This window comes from Heterodontus francisci, unplaced genomic scaffold, assembly GCF_036365525.1.
Source record: "Heterodontus francisci isolate sHetFra1 unplaced genomic scaffold, sHetFra1.hap1 HAP1_SCAFFOLD_524, whole genome shotgun sequence".
NCBI classification, from domain to species: domain Eukaryota; kingdom Metazoa; phylum Chordata; class Chondrichthyes; order Heterodontiformes; family Heterodontidae; genus Heterodontus; species Heterodontus francisci.
The window spans coordinates 316,859-338,216 of record NW_027140348.1 but is presented as its reverse complement, the minus strand read 5'-3'; the positions used below and the strand labels follow the sequence as shown (position 1 = coordinate 338,216).

General features: G+C 45.2%; 1 protein-coding gene across 4 annotated transcripts in view; it reads right to left on the bottom strand.

Moving 5' to 3' along the window:
* LOC137359321 (glutamine-rich protein 2-like) overlaps positions 1 to 21,358 on the bottom strand; it is a 399,372-nt gene that overhangs the window by 267,348 nt on the left and 110,666 nt on the right. For all 4 annotated transcript variants that reach the window (XM_068025348.1, XM_068025349.1, XM_068025350.1 and 1 more), the window contains exons 12-14: positions 16,213 to 16,350; positions 15,923 to 16,041; positions 4,057 to 4,125 (exon numbers count right to left, since the gene is read on the bottom strand). In XM_068025348.1, coding sequence (XP_067881449.1) covers positions 4,057 to 4,125; positions 15,923 to 16,041; positions 16,213 to 16,350 — 326 coding nt within the window. The remainder of the gene's footprint in view (positions 1 to 4,056; positions 4,126 to 15,922; positions 16,042 to 16,212; positions 16,351 to 21,358) is intronic.

Here is a 21,358-nt window from a genome sequence, read left to right as displayed (position 1 = left end):
ATCATCCATGTACCTATCCAAGAGTCGCTTAAATGTCCCTAATGTATCTGCTTCTACTACCACCGCTGGCAGTGCATTCCACGCACCCACCACTCTGTGTAAAGAACCTACCTCTGACATCTCCCCGAAACCTTCCTCCAATCACCTTAAAATTATGCCCCCTGGTGATAGCCCTTTCCGCCCTGGGAAAAAAATCTCTGGCTATCCACTCTATCTATGCCTCTCATCATCTTGTACATCTCTATCAAGTCATCTCTCATCCTCCTTCGCTCCAATGAGAAAAGCCCTAGCACCCTCAACCTTTCTTCATCAGACATGCCCTCCAGTCCAGGCAGCATCCTGGTAAATCTCCTCTGCACCCTCTCTAAAGCTTCCACATCCTTCCTATAATGAGGCGACCAGAACTGAACACAATATTCCAAGTGTGGTCTAACCAGGGCTTTATAGAGCTGCAGCATAACCTCGCGGCTTTTAAACTCAATTCCCCTGTTAATGAAAGCCAACACACCATACGCCTTCTTAACAACCCTATCAACTTGGGTGGCAACTTTGAGGGATCTATGGACATGGACCCCAAGATCCCTCTGTTCCTCCACACTACCAAGAATCCTGTCTTTAAGCCTGTATTCTGCATTCAAATTCGACCTTCCAAAATGAATCACTTCACACTTTTCCAGATTGAACTCCATCTGCCACTTCTCAGCCCAGCTCTGCATCTTGTCAATGTCCCGTTGCAACCTGCAACAGCCCTCCACACTATCCACAACTCCAGTAACCTTTGTGTCATCGGCAAACTTACTAACCCAGCCTTCCACTTCCTCATCCAAGTCATTTATAAAAATCACAAAGAGCAGAGGTCCCAGAACAGATCCCTGCGGAACACCACTGGTCACCGAGCTCCAGGCTGAATACTTTCCATCTACTACCACCGTCTGACTGCCATGGGCCAGCCAATTCTGTATCCAGGCAGCCATATTTCCCTGTATCCCATGCCTCCTTACTTTCTGAATGAGCCTACCATGGGGAACCTTATCAAACGCCTTGCTAAAATCCATATACACCACATCCACTGCTCTTCCTTCATCAATGTGTTTTGTCACATCCTCAAAGAATTCAATAAGGCTTGTGAGGCATGACCTGCCCCTCGCAAAGCCATGCTGACTATCTCTAATCAAACTATGCTTTTCCAAATAATCATAAATCCTGTCTCTCAGAATCCTCTCCAATAATTTGCCCACCACCGACGTAAGACTGACTGGTCTGTAATTCCCAGGGTTGTCCCTATTCCCTTTCTTGAACAAGGGAATAACATTTGCCACCCTCCAATCATCTGGTACTACTCCAGTGGACATTGAGGACACAAAGATCATCGCCAAAGGCACGGCAATCTCTTCCCTCGCTTCCCGTAATATCCTTGGGTATATCCCGTCTGGCCCTGGGGACTTATCTGTCCTCATGTCTTTCCAAATTTCCAGCACATCCTCCTTCTTAACATCAACCTGTTCGAGCATAACAGCCTGTTTCACGCTGTCCTCACAAACTACAAGGTTCCTCTCACTAGTGAATACTGAAGCAAAGTATTCATTAAGGACTTCCCCTACCTCCTCCGACTCCAGGCACAAGTTCCCTCCACTATCCCTGATCGGCCCTACCCTCACTCTGGCCATCCTCTTGTTCCTCACATAAGTGTAGAACGCCTTGGGATTTTCCTTAATCCTACCCGCCAAGACTTTTTCATGTCCCCTTCTCGCTCTCCTAAGTCCATTCTTCAGTTCCTTCCTGGCTACCTTGTAACCCTCTACAGCGCTGTCTGATCCTTGCTTCCTCAACCTTAAGTAAGCTTCCTTCTTCCTCTTGACTAGCTGTTCCACATCTCTTGTCATCCAAGGTTCCTTCACCCTACCATCCCTTCCTTGTCTCATCAGGACAAACCTATCCAGCAGTCGCAGCAAGTGCTCCCTAAACAACTTCTACATTTCTGTCGTGCATTTCCGAGAACATCTGTTCCCAATTTAAGCTCCCCAGTTCCTGCCCAATAGCATTGTAATTCCCCCTCCCCCAATTAAATATTTTCCCATCCCGTCTGCTCCTATCCCTCTCCATGACTATAGTAAAGGTCAGAGAGTTGTGATCACTATCACCGAAATGCTCTCCCACCTGGCCTGGTTCGTTGCCAAGCACCAAATCCAACATAGCCTCCCCTCTAGTCGGCCTATCTACATATTGAGTCAGGAAACCTTCCTGGACACACCTGACAAAAACTGCTCCATCCAAACTATTTGCACTAAGGAGGTTCCAATCAATATTAGGGAAGTTGAAGTCACCCATGACAACAACCCTGTTACTGCTGCACCTTTCCAAAATCTGCCTCCCAATCTGTTCCTCCATGTCTCTGTTGCTATTGGGGGGTCTATAGAAAACTCCCAATAAAGTGACTGCTCCTTTCCTGTTTCTGACTTCCACCCATACTGACTCAGTAGACAAACCCTCCTCGACGACCTCCCTTTCTGCAGCTGTGATACTATCCCTGATTAGCAATGCCACTCCCCCACCTCTTTTACCTTCCTCCCTATTCCTTTTGAAACATCTAAACCCCGGAACATCCAACATCCATTCCTGCCCCTGTGATATCCAAGTCTCCGTAATGGCCACAAGTGGGAAACTGAATGCGGCGATCGCAGGAGGGAGTGGGGTACTGTTTGGGGGGTGGAGTGTGGAGGCAGCAATCGCTGCCATTGAGGAGTGAAAGGGCTTGGGTTCAATTTGCTTTTTTTTGTGTCAAATTGAGTAGCGTCATCTTTATGACTGACAGCTGCTTGAGACGTCTCGGACAGTGACAGCAAGAGCCACTTCCTGCCAATTTGAGTACATACCCATTATCCCTACTCTCTATCTCTCCACTGCCAAACAATTCCTTATCCATCCAATAAGTTGCCTCGAATTCTATAAACTCTCATTTCTGTTCACAGTTTCTCATGTAGAACCACCTGAAACAATGTCAGCCACCGGAATCAGAAGGTTGTTAGTTCAAACAGCACACCAGAGACCTGAGCACAAAGTCTAGGCTGACAGTCCCAGTGCAGTACTGAGGGAGCGCTGCACCGTCGGAGGGTCAGTACTGAGGGAGCGCTGCACCGTCGGAGGGTCAGTACTGAGGGAGTGCTGCACTGTCGGAGGATCAGCACTGAGGGAGCGCTGCACCGTCGGAGGATCAGCACTGAGGGAGCGCTGCACCGTCGGAGGATCAGCACTGAGGGAGCGCTGCACCATCGGAGGGTCAGTACTCAGGGAGTGCTGCACTGTTGGAGGGTCAGTACTGAGGGCGCGCTGCACTGTTGGAGGGTCAGTACTGAGGGCGCGCTGCACTTTCGGAGGGTCAGTACTGAGGGAGTGCTGCACTTTCGGAGGGTCAGTACTGAGGGAGTGCTGCACTGTTGGAGGGTCAGTACTGAGGGAGTGCTGCACAGTTGGAGGTGGCGTCATTTGGTTGAGACGTTAAACAGAGGCCATGTCTGCCCTCTCAGGTGGACATAGAAGAACCTAAGATACTATTATGAGGAAGAGCAGGGCAGTTCCCCCAGTGTTTTAGGCAATATTTATCACTAAAACTACATATTATTAGGTTATTATCATGTTGCTGTTTTGTGGGATCTTGCTGTGTGGATATTTGCTGCCATGTTCCCTATGTTACAACTATGAAAAGTACTTTGTTGGCTCTAGATTGTTTTGGGATATCCTTTAGTTCTTCTTTTTCGCTATCAAAGTTCTTCTGGAAGCCCATGTAAATGACATCTATTGACATTAACATTCCCAGTACTTTCCTGACCTCTTCAAAAAATTCAACTAGGTTTGCTAACCAATCAGTGGCTGCCCCACTCACAGACCGCCCAATCAGTGGCTGCCCCACTCACAGACCGCCCAATCAGTGGCTGCCCCACTCACAGACCGCCCAATCAGTGGCTGCCCCACTCACAGACCGCCCAATCAGTGGCTGCCCCACTCACAGACCGCCCAATCAGTGGCTGCCCCACTCAGGAGCAGCAAGTTGATACTTACGAGCCACTGGGCATCTTGATATCCAATGGTCGATCACAGGATAGGCAGTGAAAATGGCTGATGAGCTGTCTGTCAGAGAGGAAGAAGAGCTTCAGTGATGGACTCTTAAATTCAGCTCAAAATCTGTGAAGCAGCTAACAGCTAACCCTGATCATTCACACTCAGAGTACAGCACATCAATGTTCCCTCTAGCTTCTGTCTGCTGTGCACAGCTGGCTTCTTGTATTATGCTATCCTTTAAGATTGATGCGCGGCTACACACGTGCACATCTTAAACGGAACGTTGCTTGCGTGCAGCCTGTTTGTTCCCTGCACGGCACATTCTTGATTGCTGTGTGGCCACACATCCGTTTAGAGGGAACACTGAGTCACACTCACACAGCATGTCACGCACAGAGCACACATCATACTCGGAGAACAAGTCGCAAATTGGCAGAGGGATTGGCACCAGCATTATAAAAGTAGAAAAGAGGAGTAGATGCATAAAGGAGTAAAGGTGTTGGATAGTATTAGAGAAGGAAGTAGTACCATATTAGATAGGAACAGACCAAGAAGGACTACAATGAATAGAAAGACAGGTTCACAATGCATGAACCAAACTAAGCATCAGTGAGCAGGATATTGCTGAGCAAGTGCCACTTGATAGCACATTCCATTACTTTGTTGATGTTTGAGAGTAGACTGATAGGGCAGTAATTGGCTGAATTGGATTTGTCCTGCTTTTTGTGTACAGGACATACCTGGACAATTTTCCACATTGCAGGGTAGATGCCAGTGTTGTAGCTGTACTGGAACAGCTTGGCTAGGCGCGCTGTAAGTTCTGGAGCACAGGTCTTCAGTACTATTGCTGGAATGTTGTCAGGGCCCATAGCCTTCGCAGTATCCAGTGTCTTCAGCCATTTCTTGATATCACGTGGAGTGAATCGGATTGGCTGAAGACTGGTATCTGTGATGCTGGGGACCTCAGGAGGAGGCCGAGATGGATCATCAACTCGGCACTTCTGGCTGAAGATGTTTGAAACCGCTTCAGTGTTCGCTTTTTCACTGATGTGCTGGACTCCCCCATGGTTGAGGTTGGGGATGTTTGTGGATTCTCCTCCCATTAGTTGTTTAATTGTCCACCACCATACACAACTGGATGTGACAGGACTGCAGAGCTTAGATCTGATCCATTGGTTGTGGGATCGCTTAGCACTGTCTATTGAATGCTGCTTCCTCTGTTTAGCATGCATGGAGCCCTGTGTTTTAGGTTCACCGTTTTGAGGTACACCTGGTGCTGCTCCTGGCATGCTCTCCTGCACTCCTCATTGAACCAGGGTTGGTTCCCTGCCGAGATAATAATGGTAGAGGGGGGATATGCCAGGCCATGAGGTTGCAGATTGTGGTTGAATACAATTCTGCTGCTGATGGCCCACAGCGCCTCCTGTTTGTCCAGTTTTGAGCAGCTAGATCTGTCCCATTTAGCATGACGGTAGTGCCACACAACACGATGGTGGGTATCCAGAGTGTGAAAACAGGACTCTGTCTCCACAAGAACTGTGCGGGTGGTCACTACCAATACTGTCATGGACAGATGCATCTGTGACAGGTAACATTGGTGAGGACAGGTCAAGTAGGTTCTTCCCTATTGTTGGTTCTCTCACCACCTGCAGCAGACCCAGTCTAGCAGCTATTCCTTGAGGACTCGGCCAGCTCAGTCAATAGTGGCATTACCGAGCCACTCTTGGTGATGGACACTGATCAAGACTAGATGTTACAAAGATAACAAAAAGACAAAACTAAAGGCTCTGTATCTGAATGCACGTAACATTCACAACAAAGTAGACAAACTGATAGCACACATTGAAGTAAATAAATATATGATAGCCATTACAGAGACATGGCTGCAGGATGACAAGGATTGGGTCCTGAATATTGAGGGGTATCTGACATTCAAGAAGAAGACTCTATATAATAGGAAGCTAGGTAAAGGTGGAGGGGTAGCACTGTTAATCAAGGATGGCATTGGTGCAATAATTAGAGGTGACCTTGGTTCAGGAGATCAGGATGTAGAATCGGTTTGGGTGGCGATTAGGATTAGTATGGAAAAGAAGTCACTAGTGGGAGTGGTCTACAGGCCCCCCCAACAGTGACCATAATGTAGGACGAAGTATACACGAAATACTGGGTGCATGTGATAGAGACGGCAGTAATCATGAGTAATTTTAATCTACATATAAACTGGAAAAATCAGATTGGCAATAGAAGCCTGGATGAGGAGCTCATAAAATGTTTGAGAGTTTCTTGGAGCAGCATGTTCTGGAACCAGAGAGCAGGTTATATTAGACTTGGTATTGTATAATGTGACAGGATTAATTAATGACCTCAGAGTAAAGGCACCTCTAGGTAGCAGCGACCACAATGTGATCTGAATTTTACATCCAGTTTGAAAGAGAAGAATGGATCTAAGATTAGTATTTTAAACTTAAATAAGGGCAACTATGTGGGCATAAGCTGAGCTAGCTGAAGTGAACTGGGTTACTAGGCTAGGAGATGGATCAATAGAGAAGCAGTGGCAGACATTTAAGGGGATATTTCAGAATACTCAGAATAAAGGTAATCCTATAATAAAGAAAAATTCTAAGGGGAGGACCCACCATCCATGATTAACTAAAGAAGTTAAGGAAAGGGAAAAAGCATATAATTGCACAAAAATGAGTGGCAGGTCAGATGATTGGTCAGAAGAGGTTAGGAGCATGCAGGCAGAGAGGGAATAGGTGACTGCCAGGCAGTCTAAAAGAACCAGGCAGACAGTGCAGGAGTCCAGAATCTATCTTGCTTGCTAATCGGTTTTCCATTTTGGATACCGGTGAGGGTGATGGTTCCTCAGGGGAGTGCAGCCAGAGCAAAGTTCATGGCACCACTGGTGGCTCAGCTTCACAGGAGGGGAGGAAGAAGAGTGGAAGAGCAGTAGTGATAGGGAATTTGATAGTCAGGAGATCAGACAGGTATTTCTGTGGCAGTAAACGAGATTCCAGGATGGTGTGTTGCCTCCCTGGTGCCAGGGTCAAGGATGTCACGACGCAGCTGCAGGACATCCTTCTGGGAAGGGTGAACATACAAAGGTCATGGTCCACATTGGTACCAATGACATAGGTAGGAAGAGGGATGAAGTCCTGAAAGCAGATTTTAGGGAGTTAGGAAGGAAATTAAAAAGCAGAACGTCAAGAGCAGTAATCTCAGGATTACTCCCATCCCACGTGCTAGTGAGCACAGGAACAGGAGGATTGATCGATTGAACACGTGGCTGGAGAATTAGTGTAGGAGGGAGGGCATCAGATTTCTGAGGCATTGGGACTGGTTCTGGGACAGGTGGGACCTGTACAAGATGGACAGGCTACACCTTAACAGGACCAGAACTAATATCCTCACAGGGAGATTTGCTAGTGCTGTTGGGGAGGATTTAAACTAGTTTGTCAGGGGGATGGGAACCTGAGGGTAGCTCAAATTGGAAGGAGGTAACGTTGCTAACAGGAGGTAGAAAAGTAGCAAGTGACAATAGAAGGCAGGCGAAACAAAAGGCGAGCATCAACTAGGATTAGAATGCAGAATGTCAAGAAGACAAGGTTAAGGGCACTCTATCTGAATGCACGCAGTATTCGCAACAAGGTAGATGATTTAAAGGCACAAATAGAGGTAAATGGGTATGATGTAATTGACATAACGGAAACATGGCTACAGGGTGACCAAGACTGGGAACTGAATATTCACGGATATTCGACATTTAGGAAGGACAGGAAAGAAGGAAAAGGAGGTGGTGTTGCGCACATAATAAAGGATGGGATCAGTACATTAGTAAGGGAGGATCTCAGATCGGAAGAACAAAATGTGGAATCTGTTTGGGTGGAGCCAAGAAACAGCAAGGGGCAGCAAACATTGGTAGGAGTTGTTTATAGGCGACCAAAGAGATTAGAGAAGCATGTAGCATGGGTAATACAGTAATCATGGGTGACTTCAATCTGCATATAGACTGGGTAAACATAATGAACACTAATGCTTTGGAGGACGAGTTTCTGGGGTGTGTTAGGGTTGGTTTCCTAGAGCAGTCTGTTGAGGAACCGACTGGAGAACAGGCTATTTTAGATCTAGTATTATGTAATGAGAAAGGGCTAATTAATAATCTTTAGCGATGAGTGACCATAATATGATAGAATTTTACATTATGTTTGAAAGTGAGGTAATTCAATCTGAAGCCAGGATGTTAAATTTGAACAAAGGAAATTATGAAGATATGAGGTGCAAATTGGCTGAGGTGGATTGGGAAAATACATTAAAAGGTATGACAGTACATAGACAATGGATAGTCTTTAAAGAAATATTACATAGTTTACAGCAACTGCACATTCCTTCAAGGCACAAAAACCCCAAAAGTAAAGGCAGTCAACCGTGGCTAACAAAGGAAGCTAAGGATTGTATATCGCTCCGTCACCCCTGGCAGCCCGCCTTGCTTCTTCAGGCAGCACGGGGGAGAACGATTGAAAGTGGGAGCAAGTGGCCAAGAGGAAGGAAGTATGTTAGCCATTATCGGAAGAGGATTTGAGTACAGGAGTAGTGAAGTCTTGCTTCAATCGTATAGAACCTTGGTTGGACCACACCTGGAGTACTGTGTGCAGTTTTGGTCCCCTTACCTTCGGAAGGATATTATTGTCATGGAGGGAGTGCAACGAAGGTTCACCGGACTTTTTCCCAGGATGGCGGGACTGTCCTATGAAGAGAGATTGGGGAAACTGGGCCTGTATTCTCTAGAGTTTTGAAGAATGAGAGGTGATCTCATTGAAACCCACAAAATACATAAAGGAATAGACAGAGTAGATGCAGGTAAGATGTTTCTCTTGGTTGGGGAGTTTAGAACCAGGGAACACAATTTCAAAATAAGGGGGAAACCATTTAGGACAAAGATGAGGAGAAATTTCTCTACTCAGAGGGTGGTGAATCTTTGCAATTCTCTACCCCAGAGGGCTGTGGAAGCTCAGTCATTGAGTATGTTTAAAGCAGAGATTGACAGATTTCTAAATACCAATGATATAAAGGGATATGAGGATAGTGTGGGGAAAAGGCATTGAAGTGGATGATCAGCCATGATTGTATTGAATGGCAGAGCAGGTTCGATGGGCTGAATGGCCTACTCCCGCTCCTGCGTTCCTAATATAACAAATGGCAGAGAATAACAAGATTAATCAGGAGAAAGAAATTAGAGTATGAGAGGAAGCTGGCTAGAAATGTATAAACGGATAGCAAGAGTTTCTACAGATATTTAAAAAAGTAAAGAGTAAGTAAAGTGAGCGTTGGTCCTCTAGACAGTGAGAATAGGGAGTTAATAGATAATAAGGAAATGGCGGATGAAATGAACAAATATTTTGCGTCTGTATTCACTGTGGAGGATACAAAAAACATTCCAGTAATAGATGTAAATCAGGAGGTGGAAGGAAGAGAGGAACTTGGTGAAATTACAATCACCAGGGAAGCGGTACTGAGCAAACTGATGGACAAGCCCCCGGGTCCTGATGGACTTCATCTTAAGGTCTTAAAAGAGGTGGCTAATGAGGTAGTAGATGCGTTGGTGTTAATTTTTAAAGATTCGCTAGATTCTGGAAAGGTGCCATCGAACTGGAAAGTAGCAAATATAATCCCTGTATTCAAGAAGGCGGGGGGGGGGGAGGCACAAAGTAGGTAACTGTAGGCCAGTTAGCTTGACGTCTGTCCTGGGAAAGGTGTTAGAATCGATCATTAAGGAGGCTATAGCTGGGCACTTGGAAGAACTCAAGGTAATTGGGAATAGTCAGTCTGGTTTTGTGAAAGGGAAATCATGTTTAACCTATTTACTGGAGTTCTTTGAAGGAGTAACATGCGCTGCGGATAAAGGGGAGCCTGTTGATGTAATGTACTTGGATTTCCAGAAGGCATTTGACAAGGTGACACATAAAAGGTGAATGCGCAAAGTAGGAGCTCAAGGTGTAGGGGTAACATATTAGTATGGATAGATGTTTGGCTGGCTGGCTGGCAGAAAACAGAAAGTATGCATAAATGGGTCCTTTTCTGATTGGCAGGATGTGATAAGTGGAGTCCCACAGGGGTCTGTGCTGGGGCCTCAACTTTTTACAATTTATATCAATGACTTAGATGAGGGGAGTGATGACATGGTAGCTAAATTTGCAGATGACACAAAGATAGGTAGGAAAGTATGTTGTGAAGAGGACATAAGGAGCTTGCAGACTGATATAGATAGGTGGAGTGAGTGGGCAAAAATCTGGCAGATGGAAATAATGTGGGAAAATGTGAAGTTGTTCACTTTGGCAGGAAGAATAAAAAACAGAGTATTACTTAAACGGAGAACGACTGCAAAATTCCGAGGTGCAGAGGGATCTATGTGTTCTAGTGCAGGAGTTACAAGAAGTTAGTATACAGGTACAGCAAGTAATAAAGAAGGCCGATGGAATGCTATCCTTTATTACGAGAGGAATAGAGAATAAAAATAAGGATGTTATGCTTCAGTTATACAGGGCATTGGTGAGACCACATCTTGAATACTGTGTGCAGTTTTGGTCTCCTTATTTAAGGAGGGATCCATTGGAGGCAGTTCACAGGAGGTTTACTAGATTGATACCTGGAATGAGTGGGTTGTTTTATGAGGAAAGGTTGGACAGACTGGGCTTGTTTTCAGCTGAGTTTAGAAGAGTGAGGGGAGACTTGATTGAAGTCTATAAGATCCTGAACGGTCTTGATAAGGTGGATGTGGAAAGGATGTTTCCTCTTGTGGGTGAGTCCAGAACTAGGGGGCACGGTTTTAAAATTAGGGGTCGCCCTTTTAGGACAGAGATGAGAATTTTTTTGTCTGAGAATTGTGCGACTTTGGAACTCTCTGCCTCAGAAGGTGGTGGAGGTGGGGTCATTGAATATTTTTAAGGTGGGGGTAGATAGATTCTTGTTAGGCAAGGGATCAAAGATTATTGGGGGTAGATGGGTGTGTGGAATTCGAGACACAAACAGATGAGCCATGATCTTATTGGATGCCGGAGCCGGCTAGAGGGGCCGATTGGCCGACTTCTGCTCCTAATTTATATGCTCGTAAAAAATTAATGAGAATGGTTCCAGAGATGAGGGACTCAGTTATGTGGCTAGATTGGAGAAGCTGGGGTTGTTCTCCTTAGAGAAGACTGAATAATTACAGGCCAGAATAAAAGCAAAATACTGCAGATGCTGGAAATCTGAAATAAAAACAAGAAATGCTGGAACCGCTCAGCAGGTCTGGCAGCATCTGTGGAAAGAGAAGCAGAAGGGCAGTTCCGAAGAAGGGTCACTGACCCGAAACGTTAACTCTGCTTCTCTTTCCATAGATGCTGCCAGACCTGCTGAGTGGTTCCAGCATTTCTTGTTTTTATTTATAATTACAGGCCAGTCAGTCTAACCTCAGTAGCGGGCAAATTATTGGAATCTATTCTGAGACAGGATAAACTGTCACTTAGAAAGGCACAGATTAATCAAGGATAGTCAGCATGGATTTGTTAAGGGAAGGTCATGTTTGACCAATTTGATCAAATATTTTGAAGTAACTAGGAAGATAGATGAGGGTAGTGCAGTTGATGTGGTCTACATGGATTTTAGCAAGGCTTTTGACAAGGTCCCACATGGCAGACTGGTTAAAAAAATAAAATCCCATGGGATCCAGGGAAATGCAGCAAGGTGGATGCAAGATTGGCTCAGTGGCAGCAAACAGAGGGTAATTGTTGACGTGTGTTTTAGCGACTGGAGGGCTGTTTCCAGTGGCGTTCCACAGGGCTCAGTACTGGGTCCCCTGGTTTTTGTTGTATATATTAACAATTTGGACGTAAATGTAGGGCACATGATCAAGAAGTTTGTAGACGACACAAAGATTGGCCGTGTGGTAGGTAGCGAAAAGGATAGCTGTAGGCTGCAGGAAGATATTGATGGTCTGGTCAGGTGGGCAGAAAAGTGGCAAATGGAATTCAACTTGGAGAAGTGTGAGGTGATGTATTTGGGGAGGTCAAACAAGGCAAAGGAATACACAATTAATGGGAAAAATACTGAGAGTGTAGAGGAAGTGAGGGACCTTGGAGTGAATGTCCACAGGTCCCTGGAGGTAGCAGGACAGGTCGATAAGGTGGTTAAGAAGGCATGTGGAATCCTTTCCTTTATTAGCCGAGGTATAGAATACAAGAGCAGGGAGGTTATGCTGGAACTGTATAACTCATTGTTTAGGCCACAACTTGAGTACTGTGTGCAGTTCTGGTCACCTCATTACAGAAAGGATGTAATTGCACTAGAGAGGGTACAGAGGAGATTTACGAGGATGTTACCAGGAATAGAAAAATGCAGCTATGAGGAAAGATTGGATAGGCTGGGGTTGTTCTCCTTGGAACAGAGAAGGCTGAGGGTAGATCTGATTGAAATGTACATAATTTTGAGGGGCCTGGATAGAGTGGAGGTGAAGGGTCAATTCACCTTAGCAGAGGTGTCAGTGACGAGGGGGCATAGATTTATTGGTAGAAAATTAGAGGGGAGATGAGGAAACACTTTTTCACCCAGATGGTGGTGGGGGTCTGGAACTCACTGCCTGAAAGGGTAGTTGAGGCAGAAAGCCTCAACTCATTGAAAAGGAGTCTGGATATGCACCTCAAGTGTTGTAATCTGCAGGGCTACGGACCAAATGCTGGAAGGTGGGATTAGAATAGGTGGATTGTTTTTCAGCCAGCACAGACACGATGGGCCAAGTGGCCTCTTTCTGTGCCTTAAATTTCTATGATTTCTATGATTCTAAGGAAAGGTTGAGAGGAGATTTGATATAAGTGTTCAAAAGTATGAGGGGTTTGGACAGAGTAGGTGGGGAGAAACTGTTCCCATTGGCAGAAGGATTGAGAACCAGAGGATCTGATTTAAGGCGATTGGCAGAAGAACCAATGGCAACATGAGGAAATTTTCTTTTTGCAGCGAGTGGTCAGGATCTGGAATGTACTGCCTCAGAGTGTGCTGGAGGCAGATATAATTTGAGATTTTTAAAGGGCACTCGATAAGCACCTGAAAAGAGTCGATTTTCAGGGCTATGGGGAAAGGATGGGAGAGTGGGACTAGCTGAGTCTCTCTCGCAGAGACCAGGCATGGATACGACAAGCCAAATGTCCTCCTCCTGTGCTGTAACCATTCTATGATTGTGTGAAATTGTCAGGTTATGATTACCCTCTGATGTTCTCAGAGTCTGAAATATAGCCAATGGACCTAGCAAAGAGGAAACAAGGCATGGCCTTGGCGTTGCCACTTCCTACAAGAAGCAAAATCAGAAGTGAAGTGTTTTGTAAATTGGATGTCTGTCATTTGGATTGTGATGCAAGTTTGGACCTTGTATTAAAATTCTTGAATGAAACTTTCAAGAAAGATGATCTGTTAAGTGCCTATGAGACTTTGACAGATTTCAGAAAACAATTGGTCGTTCCATGGAGGAATATATAATGGACTTTAACAGAAATAAAATCAGAAAGTGCTGGCAATACTCAGCAGGTCAGGCAGCATCTGTGGAGAGAGAAACAGAGTTAACATTTCAGATCAGTGACCTTTCATCAGAACTTGCAAAGATTAGAAATGTAATAGTAAATGTAATAGGCTTTGAGCAAGTGAAAAGGTGGGGGGGAAGAAGAACAAATGGGGAAGGTGTGTAATAGGGCAGAGGGCAGAGGGCAGGAGAGATTTGTGTCAGAAAATGATCGTGTACCGGAGAAAGACCCTCTGATAGTGCGAGAGGAAGATCTTGCAATATTTGTCCCAACAGACATAACAGTGCAAGTAGGGACTGTAGCTTGAATAGAATACACAATAAGATAAAGGCCCAAAACAGTCTCCGAACAGAACTAGAAGCAGAAATCCTCATGATAGTGACGTTTTGGTGGCTGCCAATAAACTTGAGGATAAATTAATCATAGGCAAAACAAAAGGAATTAAAGAGTTGGAGAGAGTTTGATGTTTATTCTGAGGTACCAGGTCAGGAAACCAGCCTTGTCACATAGATGGATTTGTACTGAAAAAGTCCTTCCCGATGGGACTTATAAGGCTAAAGCGAAGCTGGTTGTGAGTGTTTTTGAAGAGCAACTGGGTGATACCGATGTTGGAGTGGATTCTCCTACAGCTAGAAAAGTAATCTTGAAAATCTTTTTGGCTCTTTTGGCTGCATATTCATGTGAGTGTAGATCCATTGTTATAAAAGCTGCATTTCTGCAAGGTGATACTTCTCCGAGAGAAGTGTTTCTGAAACCACCCAAAGAGGCAGCAGATACAGAAGGAAAATTATGGAAACTGAACAAAAGCGCCTATGTCCTGAATGATACTTTCAAGGTGTGGTATTTCTCGGTGAGATCAGTTTTGCTGAAAATAGGTGTGTATAACTAAAAGATGATCACGCAATGTTTTACTAGTATCATTAATGGAAACTTTCAGGCATCTTCTTGATGCACGTTGATGATTTCTTATGGGGTGGTACTGTGGAATTTGAGAAATGTATTATGAATAAGATTAGAGTAAAATGTAAGTTTGGGAATCAGGCTTCTGGGGTTTTAAAATGTATTGGTTTAGATATTAAGCAGAGTAGATCTGGAATAACTTTAAATCAACAATCCTTTTTAGAGATTGTTACTTGTTAATTGTACTCAGTCATCACAGAAAGATAAAGTTATATCTAAAGGACAGACAGAGCAATTGCAAAGATTGATCGGTCAGTTGAACTGCTTGGACTCTCAGACTAAACCAGATGCTAGTTTTGATGTGATGCAGTTTAATATTATAATGAAACACATTAAAGTAGAGAATGTTTCAAGGGCAAATAAAACATTAAAAAAGAATTCAACCTGGAGAAATGCATCCTTAAGTTCCCATCCTTGGGTGGCCCAAAAAACATGAAATTAGTCATTTTTAGTGATGCTTCACAAGCTAATCTTCCTGATGGGTATTCGAGTGCAGCTGGTTTCATAATATTTCTTATGGGTGAAAATGGAAAATTCTGTCTTTTAGCTTGGGAAGCTAAGAAAATAAAACGGGTTGTTAAAAGTACTTTAGCTGCGGAAATACTAGCTCATGTGGAGGCAGTGGATATGGGATTCTATCTGTCGAATATTTTAAGTAAGATTCTGTACAATGGATGTGCTGATGATGGTATATTCATTGAATGTTAAATTGATAATCGTTTATTGCGGGATAATGTACACTTTACGAAAAGTGAGAAAAAGTTATGGATTGACCTTGCTGCCTTGAAACAAATGTTGGAGAGAAGAAATCTCTAAAATTACATGGGTTAATCTAAGTCATCAACTGTCTGGCTGTTTTACAAAGAGAAATGCATGTACAAAGAAAGTGTTAGGGGTCCAAGAGGATGGGTGTCTCACAATGTAATGCTTTGTCCAGAATATGGAGGTTTTTGATTTAATTTGTTTTGACATTTTTGTTGCACATATTAACTCTAATTTTTAAAGAGAGAGAGATAGATATCTGTTTATTGTATATTAATTGTGTTTAATTGTATGCTGGTGGTGGGCATTAACTGGGGATTCACTTGAGCCTCTATAAAAAGTTATGCAGACAAACACTGTGGTTGTTGGGTTAGGAGGTGTATGCTTGTAATGTGTAACTCTGTAAATAAAGAAAGAAGTGTGTAAAGATTGGGTCCGGTTCTATCCTTCACCAAGTGACTTTCACCAAGTAACCTATCTCTGTGGGTTCAGTGTGCAATATGGTTGGGTTTCATTGTTTGAAGCAATCGCTGTTCCAGCTGTGACAGAGTGTGACGGGACTGGTTCCAGACGAACTGTCTCAGGGACTCTGATTAACTCACTTCTTTAGTCCTGCTGCTCCTTCTGGCTCAAAACCTTTTTGCTTCTGCAGCTGTTTCCGAATTGATTTCCATCTATCTTCCAGTTGCTTCTTCAATGGATCCAGTTCAATGCGGTCAAGCTGAAAAAACAAACTAGAAGTGTTACAAACCACAAACTCGCAGGGATTACAAAAACCAGCTGCGATTACAGGATGACCTCTTTTACAAATCATAATACACCGAAGCTACAAACTCACTGACCCAGCTGGGAAAAGTTTAGAAAACAGAGTCTGAGAAATGAGTAGCATCACCTTGCAGTCCATTTCTGCTGAGAGCCTTTCCAGAACGCAGCCCCAGTCCTTCTCCTGCATGCAGATCTTATTCAGAAGCCCCTGAACCATCTTGTTGATCTGATCTGTTACAGCATCAAACTGCGTGCGGCTGATATTCTAATAGAAAAAGTGATTTGCATCAGTTACCCTGTCCCACACAAGCTGAACCCAGACCCACTCACACACTCCTGATCCCATTCCTGCCTCCTTATCATCATTCGCTACTGGCCCCACACATTAACTACTGTCCCTCACTACTGCCTGCAGGCTCCACACACAACCACAGCACACCATCCCAAACGCTTTAATCAAGTAACAGAGAGGGTTGATGAGGGCAGTGTGGAAATGTAGTAAACAATGAGGAGGATCGTAATTGACTTCAGCAGGACATGGAAACTGGCAAAATGGGCAAACAGACAGCAATGGAACATAGAAGTGTGAACGGATCTATTTTGATAGGAAGAATCAGGACAGGTAATATCAACTAAATAATACAGTTTTAAAGGGGTTGCAGGAAGTACACAAATCTTTTAAGGTGGCAGGACAAGTTGAAAAGGCCTTTAAAAAACAAAGCAGATCTTTGGCTTTAAAAGCAAGGAGATTATGCTAAACCTTTATAAATCACTGGTTAGGCCCCAGCTGGAGGATTGTGTCCAGTTCTGGGCACCACCCTTTAGGAAGGATGTCAAGGTCTTGGAGAGGGTGCAGAGGAGATTAACTAGAATGGTCCCAGGGATGAGGGATTTCAGTTATGTGGAGAGACAGGAGAGGCTGGGATTGATGTCCTTATAGCAGAATAGGTTATAAGGGGAAATTTAGTAAGAGATGATCAAAATCATGTAGGGTTTAGATAGAGTGAATAGAAAGAAACGGTTTCCAATGACAGGAGGATCATTAAGAGCTTTAAGATGATTGGCAAGAGAGCCAAAGGGGGAGGTGAAAATATTTTTTACGTAGTGAGTTCTTTTGATCCAGAATACGCTGCCTCAAAGAGCGGTGGAACCAGATTCAACAATAATTTCAAAAAGAATTGGGTAAAAAAAAAATTTAATTTTTAAAAATGTATTTAGAGATACAGCACTGAAACAGGCCCCTCGGCCCACCGAGTCTGTGCCGACCAACAACCACCCATCTATACTAACCCCACAGTAATCCCATATGCCCTACCACCTACCTACACTAGGGGAAATTTACAATGGCCAATTTACCCATCAACCTGCAAGTCTTTGGCATGTGGGAGGAAACCCACACAGACACAGGGAGAACTTGCAAACTCCACACAGACAGTACCCAGAATTGAACCCGGGTCCCTGGAGCTGTGAGGCTGCGGTGCTAACCACTGCGCCACCTGAAGGGGGAATTTCAGGGTGATGGGGAATGAGCAGGGGAGTAGGATTAATTGGATAGCACTTTTAAACAGCTGGCACAGGCTGCTGATTTTCTGATAACCTCTCAGCAACCCACCCAAAAATCAGTCCATGACGCCCACATACTCACCCCGGCAGCTTCACTGCCTGTGCCTGCTTTCTACAGGCCACCTTTTCCAATTCCTAATCTTTTTTACATAGAACATACAGCACAGAACAGGCCCTTCGGCCCACAATGTTGTGCCGATCCTTTGTCCTCTGTCAAGGACAATTTAATCTATACCCCATCATTCTCCTTTATCCATATACCTATCCAAAAGCCTTTTGAAAGTCCCTAAAGTTTCTGACTCAACAACTTCCCCGGGCAAGGCATTCCATGCCTCGACCACTCTCTGGGTAAAGAACCTTCCCCTGACATCCCCCTTATATCTCCCACCCTTCACCTTAAATTTATGACCCCTTGTAACGCTTTGCTCCACCCGGGGAAAAAGTTTCTGACTGTCTACCCTATCTATTCCCCTGATCATCTTATAAACCTCTATCATGTCACCCCTCATCCTTCTCCTTTCTAATGAGAAGAGGCCTAGAATGTTCAGCCTTTCCTCGTAAGACTTATTCTCCATTCCAGGCAACATCCTGGTAAATCTCCTCTGCACCCTCTCCAAGGCTTCCACATCCTTCCTAAAATGAGGCGACCAGAACTGCACACAGTACTCCAAATGAGGCCTTACCAAGGTCCTGTACAGCTGCATCATCACCTCACGGCTCTTAAATTCAATCCCTCTGCTAATGAACGCTAACACCCCATATGCCTTCTTCACAGCCCTATCCACTTGAGTTGCAACTTTCAATGATCTATGCACATAGACCCCAAGGTCTCTCTGCTCCTCCACATGCCCAAGAACCCTACCGTTAACCCAGTATTTTGCATTCATGTTTGTCCTTCCAAAATGGACGACCTCACACTTTTCAGGGTTAAAGTCCATCTGCCACTTTTCAGCCCAGCACTGCAACCTATCCAAGTCCCTTTGCAGACGACAATAGCCCTCCTCGGTATCCACAACTCCACCAACCTTTGTATCATCTGCAAATTTACTGACCCACCCTTCGACTTCCTCATCCAAGTCGTTAATAAAAATCACAAACAGGAGAGGACCCAGAACTGATCCCTGCGGCACGCCACTGGTAACTGGGCTCCAGGCTGAGTATTTACCATCTAAGACCACTCTCTGCCTTCTATCAGTTAGCCAATTCTTAATCCAACTGGCCACATTCCCCACTATCCCATGCCTCCTGACTTTCTCCATAAGTCTACCATGGGGGACCTTATCAAATGCCTTACTAAAATCCATGTACACCACATCCACTGGTTTACCCTCATCCACTTGCTTGGTCACCTGCTCAAAGAATTCAATCAGGCTTGTGAGGCAAGACCTACCCCTCACAAAACCGTGCTGACTGTCCCGAATCAAGCAGTGTCTTTCCAGATGCTCAGAAATCCTATCCCTCAGCACCTTTTCCATCAACTTGCCTACCACCGAAGTAAGACTAACTGGCCTGTAATTCCCAGGGTTGTTCCTATTCCCTTTCTTGAACAGGGGCACAACATTTGCCACCCTCCAATCACCTGGTACCACCCCCGTCAGCAGAGAAGATGAAAAGATCATTGCCAGCGGCTCTGCAATTTCATCCCTTGCTTCCCATAACATCCTTGGATATACCCCGTCAGGCCCGGGAGACTTGTCTATCTTCAAGTTATTCAAAAACCCCAACACATCTTCCCTCCTAACGAGCACTTCCTCGAGCTTACCAGTCTGTTTCACACCGTCCTCTTCAGTAATACACCCCTTCTCATTCGTAAATACCGAAGAGAAGTACTCATTCAAAACCTCACTTATCTCTTCCGGCTCAACACACAGTCTCCCGCTATTGTCCTTGACCGGACCTACGGTCCCCCTAGTCATCCTCATATTTCTGACATACGCGTAAAAGGCCTTGGGGTTTTCTTTTATCCTACCCGCCAAGCATTTTTCATGCCCTCTCTTAGCTCTCCTAATCCCTTTCCTCAGATCCTTCCTGGCCATCTTGTATCCCTCCAGAGCTATGCCTGTGCCCTTTTTCCTCAACTTTATATACGCATCCTTCTTCTTCCTAACAAGACTCTCAACCTCTCTTGTCAACCACGGTTCCCTCACATGACCATCCCTTCCCTGTCTGACAGGGACATGCTTATCAATGGCCCCTACTATCTGCTCCTTGAAAAAGTTCCACATTTCGACCGTGCCCTTCCCTGCCAGCATATGCTCCCAACTTATGCTCCTCAGTTCCTGCCTGACAGCATCATATCTACCCTTCCCCCAATTGTAAACCTTGCCCTGTTGCACATACCTATCCCTCTCCATTACCACAGTGAATGCTACAGAATTGTGATCACTATCTCCAAAGTGCTCGCCCACCAACAGCTCTATCACTTGCCCTGGTTCATTACCTAGTACCAAATCCAATATTGCCTCCCCTCTGGTCGGGCAGTCTACATACTGAGTCAGAAAAGCTTCCTGGACATACTGCACAAACACTACCCCATCCAAACTATTCGATCTAAAGAGTTGCCAATCAATATTTGGGAAGTTGAAATCCCCCATAATTACTACCCTGTGACTTCTGCTCCTTTCCAAAATCTGTTTCCCAATCTGCTCTTCCACCTCCCTGCTGCTATTGGGGGGCCTATAGAAAACTCCCATCAAGGTGACTGCTCCTTTCCTGTTCCTGACCTCAACCCACAGTGCCTCAGTCGGCAGATCCTCCTCGAAAATTCTTTCAGCAGTTGTTACACTATTTCTAACTAACAATGCCACCCCCCCACCTCTTTTACCACCATTCCTAATCTTATGAAAACATCTATAACCAGGTACCTCCAAAAACCATTCCTCCCCCTCACCTATCCACGTTTCAGTGATGGCCACAACATCGTAGTCCCAAGTGCCCATCCACGCCTTCAATTCACTCACCTTATTCCTGATGCTTCTTGCGTTGAAGTATACGCACTTTAACCCTTCTCCGTGCCCATCTGTCCTCTGTGACAGTGCTACCTTCCCCAATACCTCACTACACTCTTTGTCTTTCTGAGTGGACCCACTGGTCCCTGGATTACAAGTCCGGTTCCCATCCCCCTCCCAAACTAGTTTAAACCCTCCCGAACAGTACTAGCAAACCTCCCTCCCAGGATATTGGTGCCCCTCTGGTTCAGATGCAGCCCGTCCTGTTTGAACAGGTCCCATCTTCCCCAGAAGGCAGTCCAATTATCCAAGAACTGGAAGCCCTCCCTCCTACACCATTCCTGCAGCCACGTGTTCAGCTGTGCTCTCTCCCTATTCCTAGCCTCACTATCACGTGGCGCCGGCAACAAACCAGAGATAACAACTCTGTCCGTCCGAGCTTTCAGCTTCCAGCCTAACTCCCTAAACTCACTTCTAACATCTGTGCCACCCTTCCTTCCTACGTCGTTGGTGCCAATGTGCACCACGACCTCTGGCTGCTCCCCCTCCCCTTTAAGGATCCTGAAGACGCGATCACAAACATCACGGACCCTGGCACCAGGGAGGCAACAAACCATCCGTGCGTCTCGCCTGCGCCCACAGAACCGCCTGTCCGTACTCCTCACCATCGAGTCCCCGATGACTAGTGCTCTCCCATTCTCCCTCCTTCCCTTCTGAGCCACAGTGCAGGACCCCGTGCCAGAGGCCCGGTCACTGCAGCCT